The sequence below is a fragment of the Solanum verrucosum genome, unplaced genomic scaffold (genome assembly GCF_900185275.1).
Source record: "Solanum verrucosum unplaced genomic scaffold, falcon-dt-bn FXZP01000218.1, whole genome shotgun sequence".
In the NCBI taxonomy this organism is placed as follows: Eukaryota; Viridiplantae; Streptophyta; class Magnoliopsida; order Solanales; family Solanaceae; genus Solanum; species Solanum verrucosum.
In genome coordinates this window covers 1,163,468-1,184,354 of record NW_026020464.1, presented here as the reverse complement: position 1 = coordinate 1,184,354, position 20,887 = coordinate 1,163,468, and the positions used below count along the sequence as shown (strand labels likewise).

At 33.6% G+C, this 20,887-nt stretch overlaps 1 protein-coding gene across 1 annotated transcript; it reads right to left on the bottom strand.

Annotated features, from left to right (window-relative positions):
- Positions 1–1,640: 1,640 nt before the first annotated feature.
- LOC125808730 (uncharacterized) lies at positions 1,641–14,300 on the bottom strand. Its single transcript, XM_049488386.1, has 18 exons — positions 13,626–14,300; positions 12,935–13,045; positions 12,767–12,823; positions 12,574–12,650; positions 12,024–12,123; positions 10,914–10,987; positions 10,192–10,292; positions 9,999–10,102; positions 9,284–9,337; positions 9,129–9,184; positions 9,000–9,038; positions 7,865–8,003; positions 7,479–7,663; positions 7,022–7,089; positions 6,859–6,931; positions 5,796–5,857; positions 3,788–4,967; positions 1,641–2,349 (listed from the first exon to the last, which is right to left on the bottom strand). The coding sequence occupies exons 1-18, from the start codon at positions 13,704–13,706 to the stop codon at positions 2,097–2,099; spliced, it is 2,814 nt and encodes a 937-aa protein (XP_049344343.1). The 5' UTR covers positions 13,707–14,300; the 3' UTR covers positions 1,641–2,096.
- Between the last annotated feature and the right edge of the window lie 6,587 nt (positions 14,301–20,887).

The window sequence follows — 20,887 nt, the reverse complement described above, 5'->3', positions numbered from 1 at the left end:
AAAAAGAATAGAGAAGATAGGAAGGTTCATATGTATTAGCTAAATAAATAATCTTTATGGACTATATAATATAATATAATGAAAATAGTTTTAAGACAAATAACCTATTTTTTGGAGGGGTCCAAAATTAATGTAAAGCAACAATAAGACCAAATTCATTTTCATAATTGTTGGACTAACCAATCATAAAACTATGGAGTATTGATAATGGTGAAGGGGGACCATAACTAATAATTTGTTTGTTTTTTTTCTAAAAGGAAGAAGTTTTAATGTTTGATTTTGATTGCTACTTTGCAATAAATATGGTCATTTGCCCTACCTAATGAAAGGGACGTAGTTCGAGAATGATAGGGTGTATGCATACATTATCATGACCTCATAAAAGCAGAGAAGTTGATCTTCGATTCAAGTGCGTCAAACTCAATAATAAACAAAGAAAATCATGAAAAAGAACCTAATAGTAAGTTCCGATTTTATAATAATATTTATAATTAGAAAAATCAATCAAACATCATTTACTAGGCGCAACTATCAAAATCGTTACAGACCATTACTAAATTTGCCAAATAGACAATCAAATCTATTCTGCGCATAATATGAGATGATTCGGAAGAGCAATTAATTCGATCAAAATAGTGGAATGGAAGGTAGTAAAAGAATGAAATATTCCTTTCTTTTTCAATCACCCCGCGAAGACTAGGGGTGCGCATCGGTCAGTTCGGTTCGATTTTAGGTGTTATTGGTTTGGTTTATCGGTTTTTGGTTTGTAAATACTTCAAACCGATAACCAAACCAATAACATATTTCTTATCGGTTTATGGTACTTAACAGTTCGATTTTCGGTTTAACCAATAAGAAAATACTCATATATATTATATACACGATAAGAAAATTTTCAAATAAACCATATGATTTTTCCAGCATTTGGCATGAAAGTAATAATCATTTTTCTTGCAAGTTTAGACACTAGACACATTCAAAAGAAAAAGTGTGAAAGTAACAATCGTTTAACCATTAACAATAAGACTAGTAAATTTAGTATAGTCTTATTGGGTTTTCGGTTTAACCATTAACAAAAATTATAAAATCGGAAACCGAACCAATAACCCAATAAAAAAATTTGCAAAACCGTTTAAAAACCATAGCCCAATAACCCAATATCAATAAACCAATAGTGTTTTTTTCGATTCGGTTTATTGGTTAAATCGGTTTTTGCACACCCCTAACAAAGACACCTATCCAGCAGCCAAAGTGATAGCGACTGTAGCATCCACTGGTAATCTGGTCAAAGACTTGATTGGATGCGAAATCTACCCACGAAGAGCGATACGGATGCAAATGATATCATCACGACTCCTCTTTTCATACCACTAATTTGTACATTTTTTGAGAGAAAGAAAACAATAGTGTTGTCTTGTCTTGCTATCTATCGTAACAATATATTATATTTCGATTATCACACTATTTTGCTACAAATATTATTTCAAATTTGTAAGCTCTACATTACTTTTCGTACCAACAGTTCTTTCTTCATTATTTTCTTCGACCAAGAGTCTTTCAAAAATGTTGATCTGCGTATACTTCATCCTCTCCAGACCCCATTTAGTGAAATTTCACGGTTGGATAAGTGTTGTATCAAATACAAAAATGATGTGAAAATTCATTCAAAAGTATGCAAGTCTGTTATCTACAATCAGAGAACTCATTAGAACAAAATTGTGCTCTATGAACAGAAAATATTTCATTTGTTCCATATTAATAGCATACCCGAAGCAAGTCGACTCCGCTCCGTTTAAACCCGTCTCAGCTCAAAATTATAAAGAACTTAGTTTCACCTATATAGCAATGCACCGAGATATTACATGGATCTTGTAATATACACATAACGTTACGATGTTGAAACTCATCGATGAAGAACCAAATTCTCATACCAGCTTTCGTCATTATATCTCTATCAAGTTGAGTACTGCAGATCTCTTTATTGCCCTTTGGTGTTAAAGGATTAGCCAGGCAGCGATTTTTCGCTGTCCCCCCTAGACGCAGAAGAAAGGAATGAATTTCTACAAAAGGTTAAAACCTATGAACTGAACTGGCTCTTAGCAAGAACAGCTGAAGATAGAATTGTTAAAACAACATTTTGCTTTTTTGACTATTTTCCGGACACCTGTCTCCTGAGGTGTGTGGGGGTTCACTTGAATTCTGTCCATTATATTGACCTGAGGGGCATCAAGGATTGTCTTAGGCATCGATAACGCCCATTGCATGCCCCAAATTGAGAGAGGCCTCATATATATCAGAGATCGAAAATGTCCATCAGTGGTCCAACCTTCTGGTGTTTGAAATGAGTATCTGCATGATAAACGGAAAGATAAAGACACAGAAGAAACCCAAGGAGACAAATTCTACTGCTATCTTCAACATAACAGTTCCACCATTCATGGGGGACACACTTTTATTTGACTAATAAAGACGCGTCGAAAATGATGGTGCTCTTCATAGGATGAACAGGATGTAGGAATTATGTGGGTGTCCAAATGCTGCGAGTCCAGTGCTACACCAATTGATCGTGTCCCTATTTGTTTTTAAACTTTTCAAGTCTTTTATGGAAGGGCCAACAATTCATCAACAAAGAAATGCAGGAAGCAAAACATTACTTAGTATATAAAGTTGGGCTATAGCAATTGCAAGAAATAAATAAGGGAACTTCAATTCTAAATCTAAAACAACAATAAGTCATTTGATGCGAATATTGATCTAGAAGAAGAATGGGCATATACAAGTCAGATTTCCTGCCTAGCTTTCTTTACTTATGTATACTGCTCAGTTAATGTTGCTCCCTTTCCTAAAAAGAAATACCCTGCAAGTTAGATGCCTCAATCCAGTAGGCCAACAGGTTTGAAACTCAAGGCCGTATAGGCCCGCACTTTTACTCACACCCACCTGTATATCAGGCTTCAGTCACCGAGCATGTTTCGAACTCGTGATGCTCTACCTACACACCTACGTTTCTTCCTCACCACTGAACCCAAATCCTGTGGGCTCTACTAACTCTGCTCTCTTGTATTTACTTCTTGTTTGGTAATGCTTGCTGCTACTCAATTCTTAAGCGTATGCTCCATTTCTAGTCCCCTGTATTTTATGGTCTCTGCTCTTCTTGGTCTCTCTATTTTTTTATTGGACTTCAAGGGACAGTGGTGGACAGATGCTGGATTCAATATACAATGCTATCAATTAAAGAAAGCACTTTTGGTACGGCACACTCCATATAATTTGTTGGAGAGGTATCCGAGATTTGAACATCTTTCCATTGAATGACTAACTCTGTGCATGCACTAGAAGGGTGGAGTAGGGTATATTCATCGTGTCGGTAATTTCCACAAAATCGGATACAATGCAACATAGTTTTTTCTGTTTATGTAACAAATTACTTGATATGTTATGGATACATAAAAGAAAATTATACTGTTCTATATCAAGAATAACATGGTATGCATTACCAAATCATGAAATATGTTTTATATGATAACTTTCTAATTATCCGTGTGTCCTCTAGGCTCTAGCTACACTTTAAGCAAATTATGTACAGTACTTAAAATCACTTCTTGAAGCAGTGTCTCATATGCTTCAAACATTTAGGTGTTCAAGTCTGCTGTCATGTTGATAAACAGGGATCTTACCAAACGTGATTGTTTTCAGGGAGTTGCCAAATTTTTACTTGTATATCGTCCAGCTATTTATAAAGCAAAGTTCACTAAATGATGCAAGGGAAAAATGATAAGTGACGTACCCGTATCCATCCTCTGACCAGCCTGCGGTGAATATACCTTCAGCTGTAGTGAATGCCTGTTCCTCCATACCAGCATGAAGCATGGTGGCAGCCACACCATATGTGACACCAGTCCATATCTCACGGGATTGCATGCAAGTATCATCCACCTTTCCATTTGGATGCATTCCATTTACTGCACCAATTCTGCCTCCACGAACTTTCATGACATTGAAGTCGTAAATCTTTTGAAGAGCACTCTTGATCTTTACACCATCAAAGAGATCAGGCAAGCCAGAAGACGCCATATACCACTGACCAGCTAGCTGATCAGCCTGGATTGACTTACTGTTACTACTAGAACCACTGTCATAGTTAAAATATGAGCCGTTCCACAATTTTTCCTCGTATACTGTCTTGGCTTTTATCAATTTGCCTTTGTATTTTTCTGCAAAGGCATAGTCGCCCACGTGCATGGCCATCGCAGCTGCAGCTTGAAGAGCAGCAAGCCATAAACCACCACAGTATGCACTTATTCCATGAACCGTCCATGTATCATATGTTTGATCAGGGAAACCATCATTTTCAATTAGACAATCATTGTCATGATCAAACTGATCCATATACTCCATTGCAGCGCATACAGAAGGCCAGACCTCTGTAGCAAAGGAAAAATCTCCAGTTGCAGCGAAGTCCCTATAGACCTGAAGCACAAATTTTGGATTGAGGTCCTTCCATTTACTAGTATCATGTATGTTATAGGCATTCATTTCGTGCCAAGGATCATGCATTCCAAGATCATGAGGAATAGCCCCCCTGGGCTTCCGTATTCCCCAATTACCCTCTGCCAGAAACTTCACTTTTCTCCCATCTTCACATAAGACAGCTTTGGCAAATTCCCGCTGAATGCTGAGCTCAATTTTAGGAAATAAAGCAAGAAGTGCAAACGAGGCATAGAAGTGCACATCATATGTACACCACATGACATATTCTACGCCTTCCAAGTATAGAAACCTACCCACATCATCACCGTCAGTACTTGACCCTGATAACTTATCAGGACTTGACAACTGGTTGTCTTCCCCATAACCATTACATGCAGTCTGCTCCACTTGTACACCATTTTTAATAGATTTAACTTTAGTTACTTCCGGTCCCGCTGTTCTGGTACTAACTGAGTCTGAAGAAGGAACACCAGAGTCTACAAAAGTGAGAGTAAAGGAAAAATCAACCACAATGATTTAAAGAATTTAAAAAGAACAACGAGCCACTCTTTGTTCCTAGAGCAACATGTTGAACAGGTAGTACGTCGGTCAACAGATGACTGATAAAACCCAACTCTCTCACAGGTAGAGCTTTTATCAAGATATCTGAATTCAGCTGAGTACAATAACATTGTGACATTTTAAGGACAGCATATGCCAGACTAGAGTTGAGAGAGAGAGAGAGAGAGAGAGAGAGAGAGAGACCTGCTGTGGGGACTTTCTACTCAAGGTAAACATGCAAACTTTAACTTAACGAAGTATATCCTTAAGACTTCAGTTACCCCATTATGAGAAGGGATTGAAGTACACAGCAAAAAAACATTTACAGGAGACTAAGAAGATGTCACAAAATTCTGTCAACTGCTATGATACAACTACCGATTATCCATGAAAGAACAAACATCTCTAACATCATTATTCCTTATCCTCTCTGAAAGTAAGACTCTGAGAGACTCGGACCGCATCGCCACTCCACCTGAAGCCCCACAAACTACTTAGTATGATGCTGCAGACTTATAGAATAATATCATTCGGGGTTCAACAGAATAACAAAAGAGAACAGCAGAAGCAATCAGATGTCTTCCCTCAACCCGCAAGAACTTCTAATCAACTGTGTTGGATAGGAATCACACCCCAATCATCCATTCGGATCCAATAGGTGTTTCAAGTGGCAAAATGAAAGGTTCAATATAGCACTTACAATTCAGGATTCATTCAAGAATTTAAGACAATAGCAAGTGTAGAATGAATGAAAAGATGAATACCAATCCAAACTGTCCCACCAGCCACCAGAAAATACAGCTCGTTGAACAGCGTAAACTTGTACCTGTAAATATCAGAGTTGTAACACCTCAACACTCGCATCAGACATACATATTTTGACCGCTGTGTGAATAGAGCATATACAACAGAAATGTTCAGCTACAACTCCCAAAAATGTTCAAAGCAAAACAGCGACATGAATAGCCCAAAAACAAACAAGCAGCCAACAGCTAGAAGAAAGAGTGAAAGAACAGTACAAAAGAAAGAGAACAACAACTACGCTGCCAAGCTAGTAGGTGTCGGCTATACAAATCCTCACTAATAATGTTTCTCCATTTAAACTCATCTGAGGCCACTAATATACAAATAAAATAAGAAGTACTAGAAGATGTCCTATATACTAAAGGCTAAAGAAGTCCTAATAAGCTTGGGACTTGAAGTAAATGTACTAACATGACTAAAACATATTCTCAACTAATTGGTATTGCCTACATTTTTTTTCTTCCGTTGAGCCCTATCTTTCGGTTAGTCTGCATGGGATGCCAAGAGGAAAAAGTAACTACATTCAAAATCGTTATCATATGTCCATTTCACATTCAGGAAAAAAAAAAGGCATCGGTTCTCCCTCAATATGCTTCATCTGTCCCATTCCATGTCTGACCATACAAATGGCATGTATCAATAGCAAATACTAACATTATGGTCACCATAATATGCTCTTTTGTAGTTTATATGTGAATCATAAAATGTTGTTGGACGACTTTAATTACGCACAATATAATTGTTTCATGGACAGCTGATATGTGGGAAGTTGAACCTTCCACAAGAAGGAACACACAGAGGAAGAAGTAGATACATATTGTGTGACAAAATCTTGGTAGTAAACACAATACGTAATTGGATGTAGGAAGTGTTGGTAAGTCGTACAGATCTTACTGCAAAAAGTTGTATGTGTTAACTTTATGTCAACCTTCCTTTCTCAAATTATTCTCATGCTCATAATGATAACTAACACAAAAAAGCATAATGCTATTACCACAATTGCAAAACTCTATCAATACTTACCATTCCGGTAGCTTATCATCATTAAGGATAGGATTTTGCCATTTCTCAATTTCTTCTTCCCATAACTTATAATCTGATCAATGAAAAAGAATAGTAATGCCAACAATTAGTAAGTACAACTAAGAAAACAAACAGGAATCTAAGCAGAACAGGAGACACTCACTTGTCAATGAATGATGAACCAAATCTACAGCAGCCCTTTCTGATGTTCCATAAAACCTTGTGTACCGCCTGTAGCAAACCCCCACACCCAAGAGAAGACAAATAAAAGAAAGAAAAAGAATAAGACGAGCATCCTCTAACAGATAGGACTTCGAGGAAAACTTAATACCTTGACAAATTTGACTATATAGCTTGACAAACTTGACTCTAAAATATGACAAACTCCTGATATAATGAGGATGGAGATTTTTTACTTGTTGCCTATTTACCTCCTTATGTTGTTACATTTTTTAGGATAAGGTGACAGGTAAACATTGTACTGACCACATTTATGATCAAGTTCTTAGACAAAAGGTAAAATTGCATTAGTCGCAAAGAACCTAAATTTTAACAATATGGGACCACAATCGAATGTACATCCAACATCCAAAAAGAGTAACCCATGCATGAGATCTTACCTATAGTATGACATTCCTTTCATGAATTTAACTTGAGGAGATGACCAAGCAACAGAGAATGCCACGGTACATTTTCCATGTGGTTCAACCCATGCAGATGCAGAAACAGCAGCACAATGTGTCTCCCCAGGTGATGATGGCATGCTTGGTCCTTTGCTGAAGCTCTCTCGATCAAAGTGCCCATCCTTAAAAAAAGATAAGGTAGCCATGAGAACATTGTATTAATGCCCAAACAGAACTCCTGCTTCAGAAATTTTACCCCATATGGACTGATGCAGGACTTGTCTCCAGACGGATAAAAAGTAAGGACGATAATGGACCATCAATTCAAGGTTAAATAATGCACCAGAAAGTCTTAACTATCAGTACATAGTTTAAGCAATTACCTGCACCATTTTACCCCACATATCCTTTGCTGTTACACAGCTTCCCTCAGTCAGGCCGAAACAGGGTAAAACAGTTACACTGACATTCTGAGTTTCGCACGCAGCTACAGCGAAAGTAACAGGAGGATTTTCTTTTGTCCTGTAGTCCAGCCAACAACATATCTGTCAGCATGACACTCAAAATTTCAAATCATAGATATGGGTCCACAAAAGAGAAAATAAAACCTCAACCATGATGATGGAATAAAAGACATTTTCCTTTTGTAGTGACCATGGATGTCATTATCCCAAGAAGGACGCTCCAAAGAAAGGTCAATAACTGTTACTAGCAGTTAATACATGTTAGAATTTTAAATCTAGTCTTCTCCCAATCTAAAAGCAACTCCCGAACGTCAAAAGTAGAAAGGCAGAAAATGACACTAGTACAATAATATGCAATTCAAGCAGTAGCTTGCAAAAATCAGAAGGAAAATATAAGCTTGTCCTTTTAACCTTTTGCTCTACTCAAAGTTCAGTCTGGTACGGATTTATTGATAAAACTGTACACAGACATCCACTTGCCGCTTGTAGCTCAAGTCACGTTCTTCAAGCCTCACAGTGGATGACTGCCTCGTTAAAAGTGTTCAAATGAGAAATCTTTGAAGTCCCTCGTATGTCGTATGGTGAGAGGAAAATAGTTTAATCCAAAACTAATAACATTTTCTAATCGTCAAAAGTTTGTACATAAAAAGAAAAATAATGGATGATTATACTATAATGACTAAAAGATTAAGGTCTGTTCCTTGCTGTTTTAACAGCAGCTATTCAGTTCTAGAGAAGGGAACAGTAAAGACTGAAGACTTAAGAGCCCAGATATATAAAGATACTTTGACTGTGCTATGGAACATATTCTCCAATGTAATGCTAGATTATTTGTTTGCTTGACTACTCTAAACGTAAGTATTCAAGAGGGAAGACATATTTAGTGTCTCTCTGGAAGTTGTTTATAACTGTTGACCTCTACAGATACACAATTTTCTTTTTCACTTATCCAGTCACAGCCTTTCCTCGACTTTCACCAACTACAAAACTGAAAATACCGAGGAACATCTGCAAACCAACCGTCATATCTAGCTAATAAGGTTTGATGACTTGCTTGTGATGTAGGAGTACGCCAGAGACTCCATCTTCACCTCTGTCAAAAGGAAGATAAAGAAGAGTTAGAAATCAATTGCAAACCCACAAGTATATGGAAGATAATTGAGATTAAATGATTAACACTCACATAAATGGTTCGTTCACGTGATCTCCTGATAGGTGTGAGACACCACCAATTGAATTCTGTACAAAACAAATTATTGTGACTGAATATTGAATAATTCCATAGTCTTTTACTAAAGGGGACACAATAGCAACAATCAGAAGGGCGGAGCCACTAACCGTCCATGTAAAAAGAAGGCTAACTTGTGCTCTTTCCTTCCCAGTGTTCACCAACTGCCAAAGAGACAAAAGAAAAGATGCTAATAAGCACACAAGAGGAGCCGTTAATCAAGTCCCTCGGATCGAGCTTAATGCTGATCATATTAGGTAATATCACTTCATTGATTTCCAATTGACTTCCGACTTTATGCATTGAGTTGAGCATGTCTGCATGTTAAATTTTATGGATTCTAAAAATGTCCAGAAACAGGAACAAATATGTTCACTTTTCCTTAAATAACATAATTGACTCTCTTGCAAAGAGAAACAGTAACTGGTGAATAAAGAAGACACAAATAATGATTATGGATTTTATAAATCTGAGCATTGAAAAATGAAAAGTGAAAACAGCACTTAGAAAAATATTGATACACATGAACCATATTTTTTAATGAAAATCTGTGTGAATCGTTCACATGACTTCTGGTTCCACCACAATACAAGATCTTCATAGATGATAGCTCGTGCTGCAAAGTTGAATTTAGCACTACAATTGTGTTTCAATTTGAGATGATGCAATAGATGTATGAATTATATTACCGGGAAAAGGGAAGTCATGACATTTGTGTTATGAATTCATTAAATGACAGTTACTTTATTAGATCAAAGTATCACATTGTTTAAGAGAACGAGAAGCAGAATTTGAAAGGTCATATAGCAGAACAAGTATGCATACAGTGTAAACAAAAACTGATGTAGGAAGACTGCTCTCGCTGTAGTCATGTGGGATGAACGGTGATATTTGACGACAAGAAACTTTCAGTTCTGGATCTGGTTCACCTGAATATGAAAGAAAAATCTAAATGACATCTATAGAAACTCAAGTCAACATATAAGATAAATTAATACTTCAGATAATAAGTACATGCCATCATATACTGTCCAAGCCCGAGGAAAGAGTGCATGATATGTAGAATGCTGTCCACTCAGATTCCAGCCCCATGATGATATACCATGATCACTAGCCTTCCTGTAAGATGGACAATACAGACATGAGAATCTTCACTTTTTACCTTCTCCTCTTTTTCTATTCTCTTATGTAAATAGAATTCAGGTATCAAGTCGAGGTGTGTTGAAATGATTTTAACAAGAGGAAGCTCATTTACTTCATCATAAACAAATCAATTCACACCTCATTTCAACACAGTAGACCTCCTGTACGCATTAACACAAAAGCCGCTGGAACTCAACATAAGCATACCGCCAGTTATTTTTGAATAAGTTGTGTATGAAGAGTAGTAACAGGATGGCATCAAAGGGACTTTTTTCTTTCTTTTTTTCGCTCTTTTGAGACAAATTTCAGCAAGTTGGTTGTCCATCAGCTATTGAACTTTCTCTTATTTCGACAGGAGATTCATTTTTTATTTTTTTATTCCAAGGATCTACTGATGTGGCTAATGTATGCAAGAAATGAAGAAAATATATCAGAAATGGAAGGAAGATGGATGTTAAGGAACATCCCCACTCCACCCCACCCCATCCCACCTCCACCCCAAAAAAATAAATAATTTATAATAATAATAATGAAAGAAGAAATCTACTATCAGTTGGCATGAAATTGAAATTACTCTTCAGAAACTTAGTTCCTTACCCTAGCCCTTCATGTTCTCCTGGAGATAAAACGGATGCATACTTTTTGTTTCCTCCATCCCGGGATATGAAAATCTGCATTATTAAAGAAGAATCATGATAAACTGAGCATTACCATCATATATCCAAGACAAGGAATCACGATAATTTAATTGCTTTAGTCACACATTCAACACAAGAACAGTATTCCCAAGCAACAAATCACAAGCCTTGTTATAACTATATGCTTGACAGCTTATCGTGATACAAAACTGTTAACTCAATCAAATGCATATACCCATTCTATAAAACCAACTGGATTGGCTCAACCCAACTCACAAATCCGCAACGGAAAACTAACGTCAGTTGGTTAATTCAAAGACCCACCAATGGCATGTCCTAATTCCGTTTAAGGACGGGCATTTTTAATCCTAAAACTAAAGTTAATGGTAAGTGGGATCCAATAGATGGAAGGACGCCTTTTAAAAGTCATTTCTAATATGTTAAGGGCATTTCTGACTCTTTCTTGTTTAATTATTATCATTAGATAACCCATTTATTCTCTTTTCTTGGCTGATTTTTCTAATGAAGTAAGTTATTTTGGTGAAGGGGAGTATTAACACTAACTTTCAAGACTACTCATGAAAAGAGTTAAAAAAATCCTTTCAAAAGAATGATCACAAAACACTATATATTTTTTTCCTGTAACCAAGAAATATGTTGTTTTAAAAATTGAGACATGGTGTATGATGGCTCCATCCCTCTACCGTTCTCCACTTCAATACAAGATTTGGTTCTACCGGCATTGAGCTAATGGAGTACGCCTACTGCATATCCCATGTTTGTAACTTTGCTATTGAACCAATTCCCAAGGGCTAAAACATGATATACATATGTAAAGAGCCTATGAAGAAATGACATTTTTTGTTGCATGATAAGTATGCTTCATTTTAGATCCAGAGTTTCTGATTGTTTACTATGAAAAGAAAAAGATAAAAGTGGCATGACTGTAGCTCACACATCGTGAGCTCACACTCATTGCTCCTCATTTGAAAAAAGCATAAAACAGCATCAAATTATCCAAATAAAGATATTTACTGAAAGAATATAGAGTTGAAGGAATGAGCATTACTGAGAACTGATTGGACATGATTGGAGAAGTCTCACATGTTCCAGGAAGAATTTGAAAGTGCTTAAACTCGCCTCTAAAGCCTCTGGATATGCTGCCGCTCCTGTGATGTTATAGGTTAGATACCTCATCAGATCAATAAAAAGAATTCCAATATGGCAGAAGAGCAGTTGTTCACTAGTCTATACGACGTTTGGTAGTTGGTTAGCGTTATGCAGGTATTAGTTAGTAATACAGAGATCAGTTAGAGGGAATACAAACTTACCAGTTTCAAAAAAAAAAACTATGTATTATTTTATGCAGGATTCAGTTATGCATTCATGTATTAGTTATTTCATCTTCTATCCTGCAAAAAATAATGCATAGACTCCCTTATAACTTATTCATGTATTAGTTATGCGGGTTTCTAAATTACAAACCAAACATTGTATTAGGAGTGTTGAATTTTATACATAGCAAAAGAATACTACCAAACATAGTACTACTTATGCAAGATTTAATACATGAATAATTGAGCTCTTAACCAACTACCAAACGACCCGTATACACTTACCCCATCCCTCCAAGTGGAACACCTTGAGATGCTGATGGTTTGCAGCGTTCTCGCGTAAAGGGATCAATTGGAGCTCTCTGCACATGTAAGAGAATGGTAAGACCTTGCTTAAAGCCCTTAACTTACAAAACTAGTTCTAAGCATAAAAATATTCTTGTGGTTACCATAAATCAGATGAGATTGAGAAAGTTACCCTTCCATAGGACGCTTCTTCCCTTACATATGACCATAGACGTATACCAAGCCGAACCTAAAAAATGAAAAAATAAACAAAGATTACAAGACAAAGCAACAAGTCAAAATCGAGGAGAATTTTCCAATCTGACAATGGTGCTAAAAAGCCTAACAAAGACTTGCTTACCATTTTTATTGCCTCTGTGAATGTGATACTAAATTCTTTCAACTTGCTAGCACGGCTGTTTAGTTTCCTTCTCCAAGCTTGAGATGGTGGTGCAGCACTATCAAAATCAAACTGCAGCAAGCAAAATACAAGAGAGATCACAAACTATAAAAGAATTGAACATCACAAAAGTGAAATATCCCAGTGGAGGCAAAAAGCACTAGATGATTTCTTCCCCCTCTCCAATCCTTTGTGGACACCACAACTACCCAAAAAAAAAACACTAACTTCTGAAAAACAACAGAAACTAAACGAGAGAAAAATGGAGTTATGCTTGCAGAGTTGCAGGGCCAACATCAAGACATTAGAAAGAAAAAATGATTCAGCTCATTACAACTTCAAACATCCTTAACAACATTTTCTTTGAGCCAAGGTCTATCGAAAACAACCTCTCTATCTTCTCTGAGATAGAGGTAAAATCTGCGTACACTATACCATCTCCGGACCTCATTTGTGGGATCATACCAGGTATGTCGTTATTGTTGTTCTTAAGTATGACTTTTTGCTTTTGAAAGTCAGCAAATATTCAACAATCATATTCAACTGGTCCCATATATTTTCCCCATGGCATAAAACAACAAAACTTAGTTCATTACAAACAAAATAACAGAACTCAAGTAGTAAGATAACAACAATCAAGACAACAACTTACCAATTGCAAAGTTGCTTTAGTTATGTACTCCTCAGGTGGCCATGAGCTCTTCCTATAATGAAACAAAGTACCACTCACCATTTTATTCTAATTCTATAAACCTCTCACCACCCCCTTTAACCACTCAAAATCCAATCTTTCTCCAATCAAAAGACCCTCAAAACCATTTACCAAATCCCCGTATACACAAAACACCAAAATCTCTTGTCTCTCTCGTTAGCAGAACACCAAACAGTGCCTTAACCCCAAGAAAGCAGAAAAAAAAACCTTTAGTTCAATTCTTCTACCACCCTTTAACCACTCAAAATCCAATCTTTCTCCAATCAAAAGAATCTCAAAACCAATTACCAAATTCCCACATACACAAAACACCAAAATCTATTGTCTCTCTCTTCAGCAGAACACCAAACAGTGCCTTAACCCCACAAAAAGCAACACCAAAAAAAAAGGGTGGGTTCAACTCTTCCACCAATCTCCTCTTTCAACTACTACACTACAAAACTTTGATCAAATTCACTTTGATCCCAAATCTCAAACAGTGCAAACACAAAAACCAAAACTTGGGTATTATAAAGATTGGATTTTTTTACCCAAAATCCAATTTTGACAAACTATCAAAAGAAATAACCAAAGAATACTTTTTGGGGGTTTTGATTCTTGAGTTTATCGTATTCTTTTTCTATACCCTCTCCTCCTCCTCCTCCTCCTCCTTTTGGCTGGTTTTTGTTGAAAAAGGTGTTGAGTATTGAGAGGATCCAACACCTGTAAACCAGGAATTCTGCAACTGTATCAAACAGTTGCCAAGTGTATCATCAAAGACACATAAATTTGGGGCTTCTTGTTATGTAAAAAATGTAATGTAATGGTCTTATTACACGTTTGTTGATGTGTGTGTAGAGAGAGAGAGTGGAGAGAAGGGATGATTGCAGAAAAAGAAAGGTGAATTCAGAATTTTTAGTTGTATAAGAAAGTGATGTATATGAGAAGCTGTCTTTTTTTTTTTAAAAATTCGATAGCTTATACTCGTATCTCATATAAAATTAGATTAATTTAAATTTATGTCGTATATGATCTTATTTGAAAGAAAGTATTTTCTAGCAATGACTTTTCTATTTCTAAAACTCAACTCCAAAAGTCGGTAAGAGAGAAACAGTCTATCAACTGCACCATATCGATTGGTTATAAAAGTTGATTTTGTGATGGCCATAAAATCACTTTTTAGAAAGGTCTAAATAATTTAAAGTCAAGTTACCTATAAAAAATAATAATTAAAAACTACTACTCCTATTATTATTATTATATATATATATATAAATATATATATAATATGAAGACAATGTATATTAATATAATTGGTGAAATTTGAAGAAGATAGAATACAAAATAATTATTGATAAGTGAACTATCATTTAATTAATTATTAAACACATATTTATTGCATTTATTTTGCAAAAAAAAAAAAAGGAAAAAGATCAAGTTAATATCCTCTTTTAAGCTCAATTAGCATCATTAAAGATAGAGTCAATATTCATCATGTTTAAATTTAGGTCATTAATCACATATGAAAAGTTGTGAAAATAGCTAACTAGGGAATAAATATTCTTGTTATACCGTGTGAAAGGTATCTTCTAGAATAACAGTTGTGATAATTAGAGAAAAATTAAAAATTTTATAAATTTTGAATTTAGTTCGTAAGAAAATTAATCAATCGACCAAACTAATTGAATATCAATAGTTAAATTAAGATAGATAAATTATTTCTTACCTGTGGAACTCATTGTTAAAAATTGTGATTAATTTAGGTTGTCTTCAAGCTACCTAAAATACAACTTATTTTATTCACTAAAGAAATAATCATATTGTAATTTGACATAAGGAATAATTAAGTCGCCTAGAAGATTCTAGAATTCAAATCGATGTTTTTTAATAAAACAACTTCATTTGTTTTCTAGAATACTTATTTTTTAATAATTGAGAACAATGAAGAGATAATTAATTTTTAAAAAATACACTTATCAATTAGAAAAGAATTATATATTTTTCTTAAAAAATCTAAATTGTTTCCTTTATTTAGATGAATCATATGGAAAAAATAATAATCTTCCCCCCCCCCCCCCCCCCCCCTCATTTTTTGTAATTTCAATAATTACTAAAATTAATTTTAATTTTTGAATTAATGTTGGTATTGCTTACATCATAATTTTTAAAATATAATCTTTTCTCAAATTTTATGAATATAAAATCATCCGTAGATCAATTTTATTTTATCACTATCGATACTAATTTTAATCTCTGTCTTTTTATTACCCTTCAATTTCATATTATTTGACTACAATCTAGCATACCTCTTACTCTTAGCAAACTTTAATTATTGTAGCTTTAATATCAAGGATAGCGTGATAAAAAGAAAATAAAAACTCTTAATTTGATAAAATAAATAAGTATATTGAAATATATAAATTTTTATAGGAATCGAGTAAAATAAAATAAAGAAATATTTTATTATTATTTTCTTGTAAAGTAGAAAGTGGGACCCATTGTGATGAACATTTTGTGCCATCAAGATTGAATTAATTAATTAGAAAGAAAATAGTGGCCAAACAGCTTTTGACGGTGAACGGCCATCCATCACACTTTATAAATTTTAAACACTAATTTGTTATTAGAAAAATTAATTTTAATATAAAATTCAGTACATTATTTAAATTGCAATTTGATGTTACTTTATACCAGATTCACCAAACATAACTAATATTTACATTAGTTTTGTAGTGACAAAATATCTAAAAAAATATATATTATATTATTGATTTCATCTTCAATTTTAATTTCTAAAATCATTGACGTTAACAATGATATGTATGAGGAGAATATTTTTGCAAATGTTGATAATATGACTATAAAATACTAATATCAGTAATAATAGGTAATGAAAATGACAATCAAACAAGAAATCTTGCATTATAGTTTTCATTGTAATACATGTATCAAGCGACTTTTAAAGATTGTTAACGTTATGCTACAACGTGAAAATTATTTTTATGAAAATTTATGATGCGAGTGTATACTAATATTAGTAATAGGTGTTTGAAAATGACAATTAAATAAGAAATAAATAAATCTAAATTTTGTGCTAAACTCTCAAATCATCCAATCAAATGACTTCTAACTACATGACATGTATCTTTCAAAATACTATGTTTTTTTTATTTACCTAATTATAGTTAATTAATATATATTAAATTTATGACTTCAAATAGTAAGTTTTTAATTAGATAATATTTATATCAATTTCTATGTCGCCTGTCGGAGTGATCAAAGCAAAAAATTAAATTTATTATTTAACAACTACTTGATATAAATAACTATTTTCAATTTATTTCTTTTAAGAAAAAAATATCAAAAATAGCATTTCGATAAATAACTATATGCATTTTAAATTTGATTTGTCGAAAGTCAAACTACATCGAACTATAACGATTTCTGAAAGTTGAAATCAATAAATTTAGATTGTAAAGATATTCATGTTAAATTCTTCAAAAATATATTATTTTTGAAAAATCAATATTTTTGGTTACATACAAATTAAGAAGAAGATTTCACGATTTAAATATTCTATTATAACATAAATATTTAGTAATTATTTTCATGACTCAAATATCATACAAAAACAAAAAATATCACCATGTATCTAGATGATTTTGTTTCTTTCTGGATGTTAACTAGTCTTAACTTGGATTAAAAATAAAAGATAAAAAAATCAGCCTTGGCAGGCCCTTAGTTTTCCTAGTCAATTTTTTGAATAATTTATTATCAGTTGATTTGCCAATTTTAAAAATGTCTAATTTTGCCAATTGTAAGGTTTGATTATATTTAATAATGTGAAATAGAAGCGGATTTAAGATTTCAAATTTATAGAATTTTAGAATATTGACGATTTCAAATGATAATAAATGAGTTTAAAATTTAATAGTTATATATATTTAATATTTTTTTTAATTCAATTATTTTGCTTGAGTAAAAATTATTGAATTCGGTCAAATCTGTACTCAAATTTCTTCTGACTCTACTCCAGATGAGAGGACTAAACCGTTAAATGTGTTTTACGTATGTACTTTTTGATAGTGATTAGGTTATGAAATTCATATATAAATTTTGAATTCGAAGTTTATAAGTTTTTACACTAATTTTAAATTAATTTGTTGGACTTAAACCAAGCATATTTCTGTTAATAAAGCATTAGTCTATGTACCAATATTAATCAACCTCGCAAAATTCAACTTAGTAGTCAAGAATTGGAGGATCTGACTATTTTCTTTCGTTTCTTTTTTGGTAAAAAAAAAAAAGTTTTTGAAAAGAAGTCAATCTAATAATTAAAAACTTGAAATATTGCACCAATTGTAAAGTCAGATTCCATATTGAATTGGAAAAAAAGATTATTCTATTTCCTACCAGAATTCATGCCTAATTATGGCTACTTATATTAATCTAACTTTTAGGAGATGCTTTCACGGAATATTTTGAAATTTTGATTAATTCGAATTCTTCAAAATATTTCTTAGCATGATTTCTTCAATATTTAGAATCTCGTAATCGTTGTGCAGTAGATGTGGTTACTTTTCTCTTAATAATGAATCTCAAATTTGAGTCTTGAGTATGAAAAAACCATTGATAGCAGTCGTGGAGCCACCTTATAGTTAGGGGACCCCCTTCAGCGGAAAATTGTATTATTTATATATGGTTAAAATAATTTTTTAAATATATATAATAGATATCAAACCCCCTTCGGTTACTTTGTGTATCTATTTCTTCAGATTTTGGACTCCCTTATTGAAAATTTTGGCTCCGCCACTGATTGATAGGAAGCTTCCCCCAAATGAGGCCCTATATACCGCACAAATCCAGAATAGTCAGACTCTAATGCAAGTATCAGACCCCAAAATATCTAAGTTGTGTAAATTTTTTATTTAAGATAAAGTAGGTAATTTTTCTAAAGCATAGGAGAAGTTGTTGGTCTATTTGCAATTACCATTAAAATGAATAATATTACTACATTTTTTTCCCTTACACTGTACTTTTTAGTCAAAAAGAGAAACACCATTACTCTTAAGCAACAAATTTGCGCTTTTGAATTATATATTTCTCACTAATTTGTTATTAGAGTAAATAACAAGATTTACAGTTTAATGATCGATTAAACTTTCACGTATAATAAGTTTCATTTTCTTTATTTTCCTAATTTTCTAATATTAAAAGAATAATATATATTCATGGTTATCTATATGTGCTAGACGATCCAAAAATAAATTGTCTTTTTTATATATTATTGAACAATTCTAAAATTAGTTATGAGCTGAATTTATAAAGGGGTAAGTAAGATCCATATATGATTTTTCTTTATCTGATATGAGAGTCAAATTCACTTATATCACTATGTTATTTTGTATTGTGAAATTTGTGGCATAAAGAGAACCAACATTTTTTATTGAAGAAAACACAAACTTTTTTCACAAACTTTCCAAATTTTGGCATTTTGTTGTCATCTTGCATCTGTTTTTCCCCTTTCCTTTTTTTTAAAGGGATAAAGGGTCTGAAAAATACCCCAATTTTGGTCGGATTTGTTGTTGCGATACTAAACTTTCATGAGGACCTATTACCTCCCTAGACTAATTAATACCGTATTTTAAACATATATATTTGCCCACGTGGACATAAAAAATAATGCAAAATTATAAATTGTAATGTGTTCACGTGGGCACATATATACCTTTAAAATACACTATTAAATAGTTCAGGGGTAAAAAATACAGTATTAAATAGTCTAGGGAGGTAATAGGTCCTCATGAAAGTTTAGTATCGCAACAGCAAATCCGACCAAAGTTGAGATATTTTTCAGACCCTTATCCCTTTTTTAAATATCTAGCACTATCTTTTAATTAATTTTTTATTTTATTTTATGGTGGTAGGGCAATTAGTGTGGTTTGGAACCTATTATAATGTATATAAGAACCTTAAGAGCAACGTAACCTATATTTATAGTATAGTTTCTTAATGTATAAGATATTTAATTAGAGATCTCAAGTTCGAGTTTTGAGTATGATAAAAGCTGTAAAGGAAAACGTTGTCTCTAAAAGTAAGTTTTGTAATGTATAAATTTGAATTAGTCAGACTCCAATACGAATACTGAATACCGATAAAAAGAAAATATAAGAAACCATTTTATTACACTTGGACATGTTGTCTTTTATTTTTCTCTTATTTTTTTTTGAGGTTCGAAAGGGTGTGTGTATATGTATATAACTTATGTTCTTTTTAATTTATTTCCAACTTTTGTTTGTGTAAGAAAATATATAATATTAAAACAATCTATGGAAGATTAAAGAACAATCTTGTCACGATCCAGACCGTTATGATTGGCACCCACACTAATCATCCGGTGGGAGAACCACTACTACCACCCAAACCAAGCAATTAATCTAAAAACTAAGGCATATAAGTCAAATACTAAGGAAAGAAAATAGAGTTTCCATAAACTCTAACAAAAGTTCAACAATAACTAACAAATGCGGATGAATTAACCTAGAACCTGAAAGTCAATGTACCAAAACTCTACTAACGACAAGTCTAAGAACAAGGGGTACAACCCCGAAACTAAACAACACCTTAAACAAAAGTCTGAGTCCGAAAAGAGTGGACTTAAATAAGGAAGATTTATGACAGCCTGAAAGAACTGACTCACCCTTGAATCCGGTCACACTTATAGTCACCTAGCTGAGGTCTATCAATAGTCACGTGAAAATGCTCTGTACTCATCAAAGAAAGAACAAGTGCAGTATCAATACACAACCATCGTGTACTGGTAAGATCACGCGGTTATCCCACTAAGTGTAACATACATTAGTCAATACAACAACATAATCACATGCACATATCGAACATATATAATATCATCAACATATACGAACAATGAACAACTTCATGATTCTCACATATCACAGTTATATCAATTTAGAGCAACATACCGTCTTCCAATATCAATCATCATTAGATATGAACGAACTCATCACAAGTAGATACACAACACTAGTTAGTGGTCCTCTCACGGAACCCAATTCAATGGTCATCTCATGGAACCTAAACCCAAACAGTTAGCATGTCGGAACGTGGCAATCTGATCCCATATGTATGCCAGAACGTGGCAATTCGATCCAAGTTAGTTATGCCGGAACGTGGCAATCTGATCCAAGTTAGTGTGTCAGATC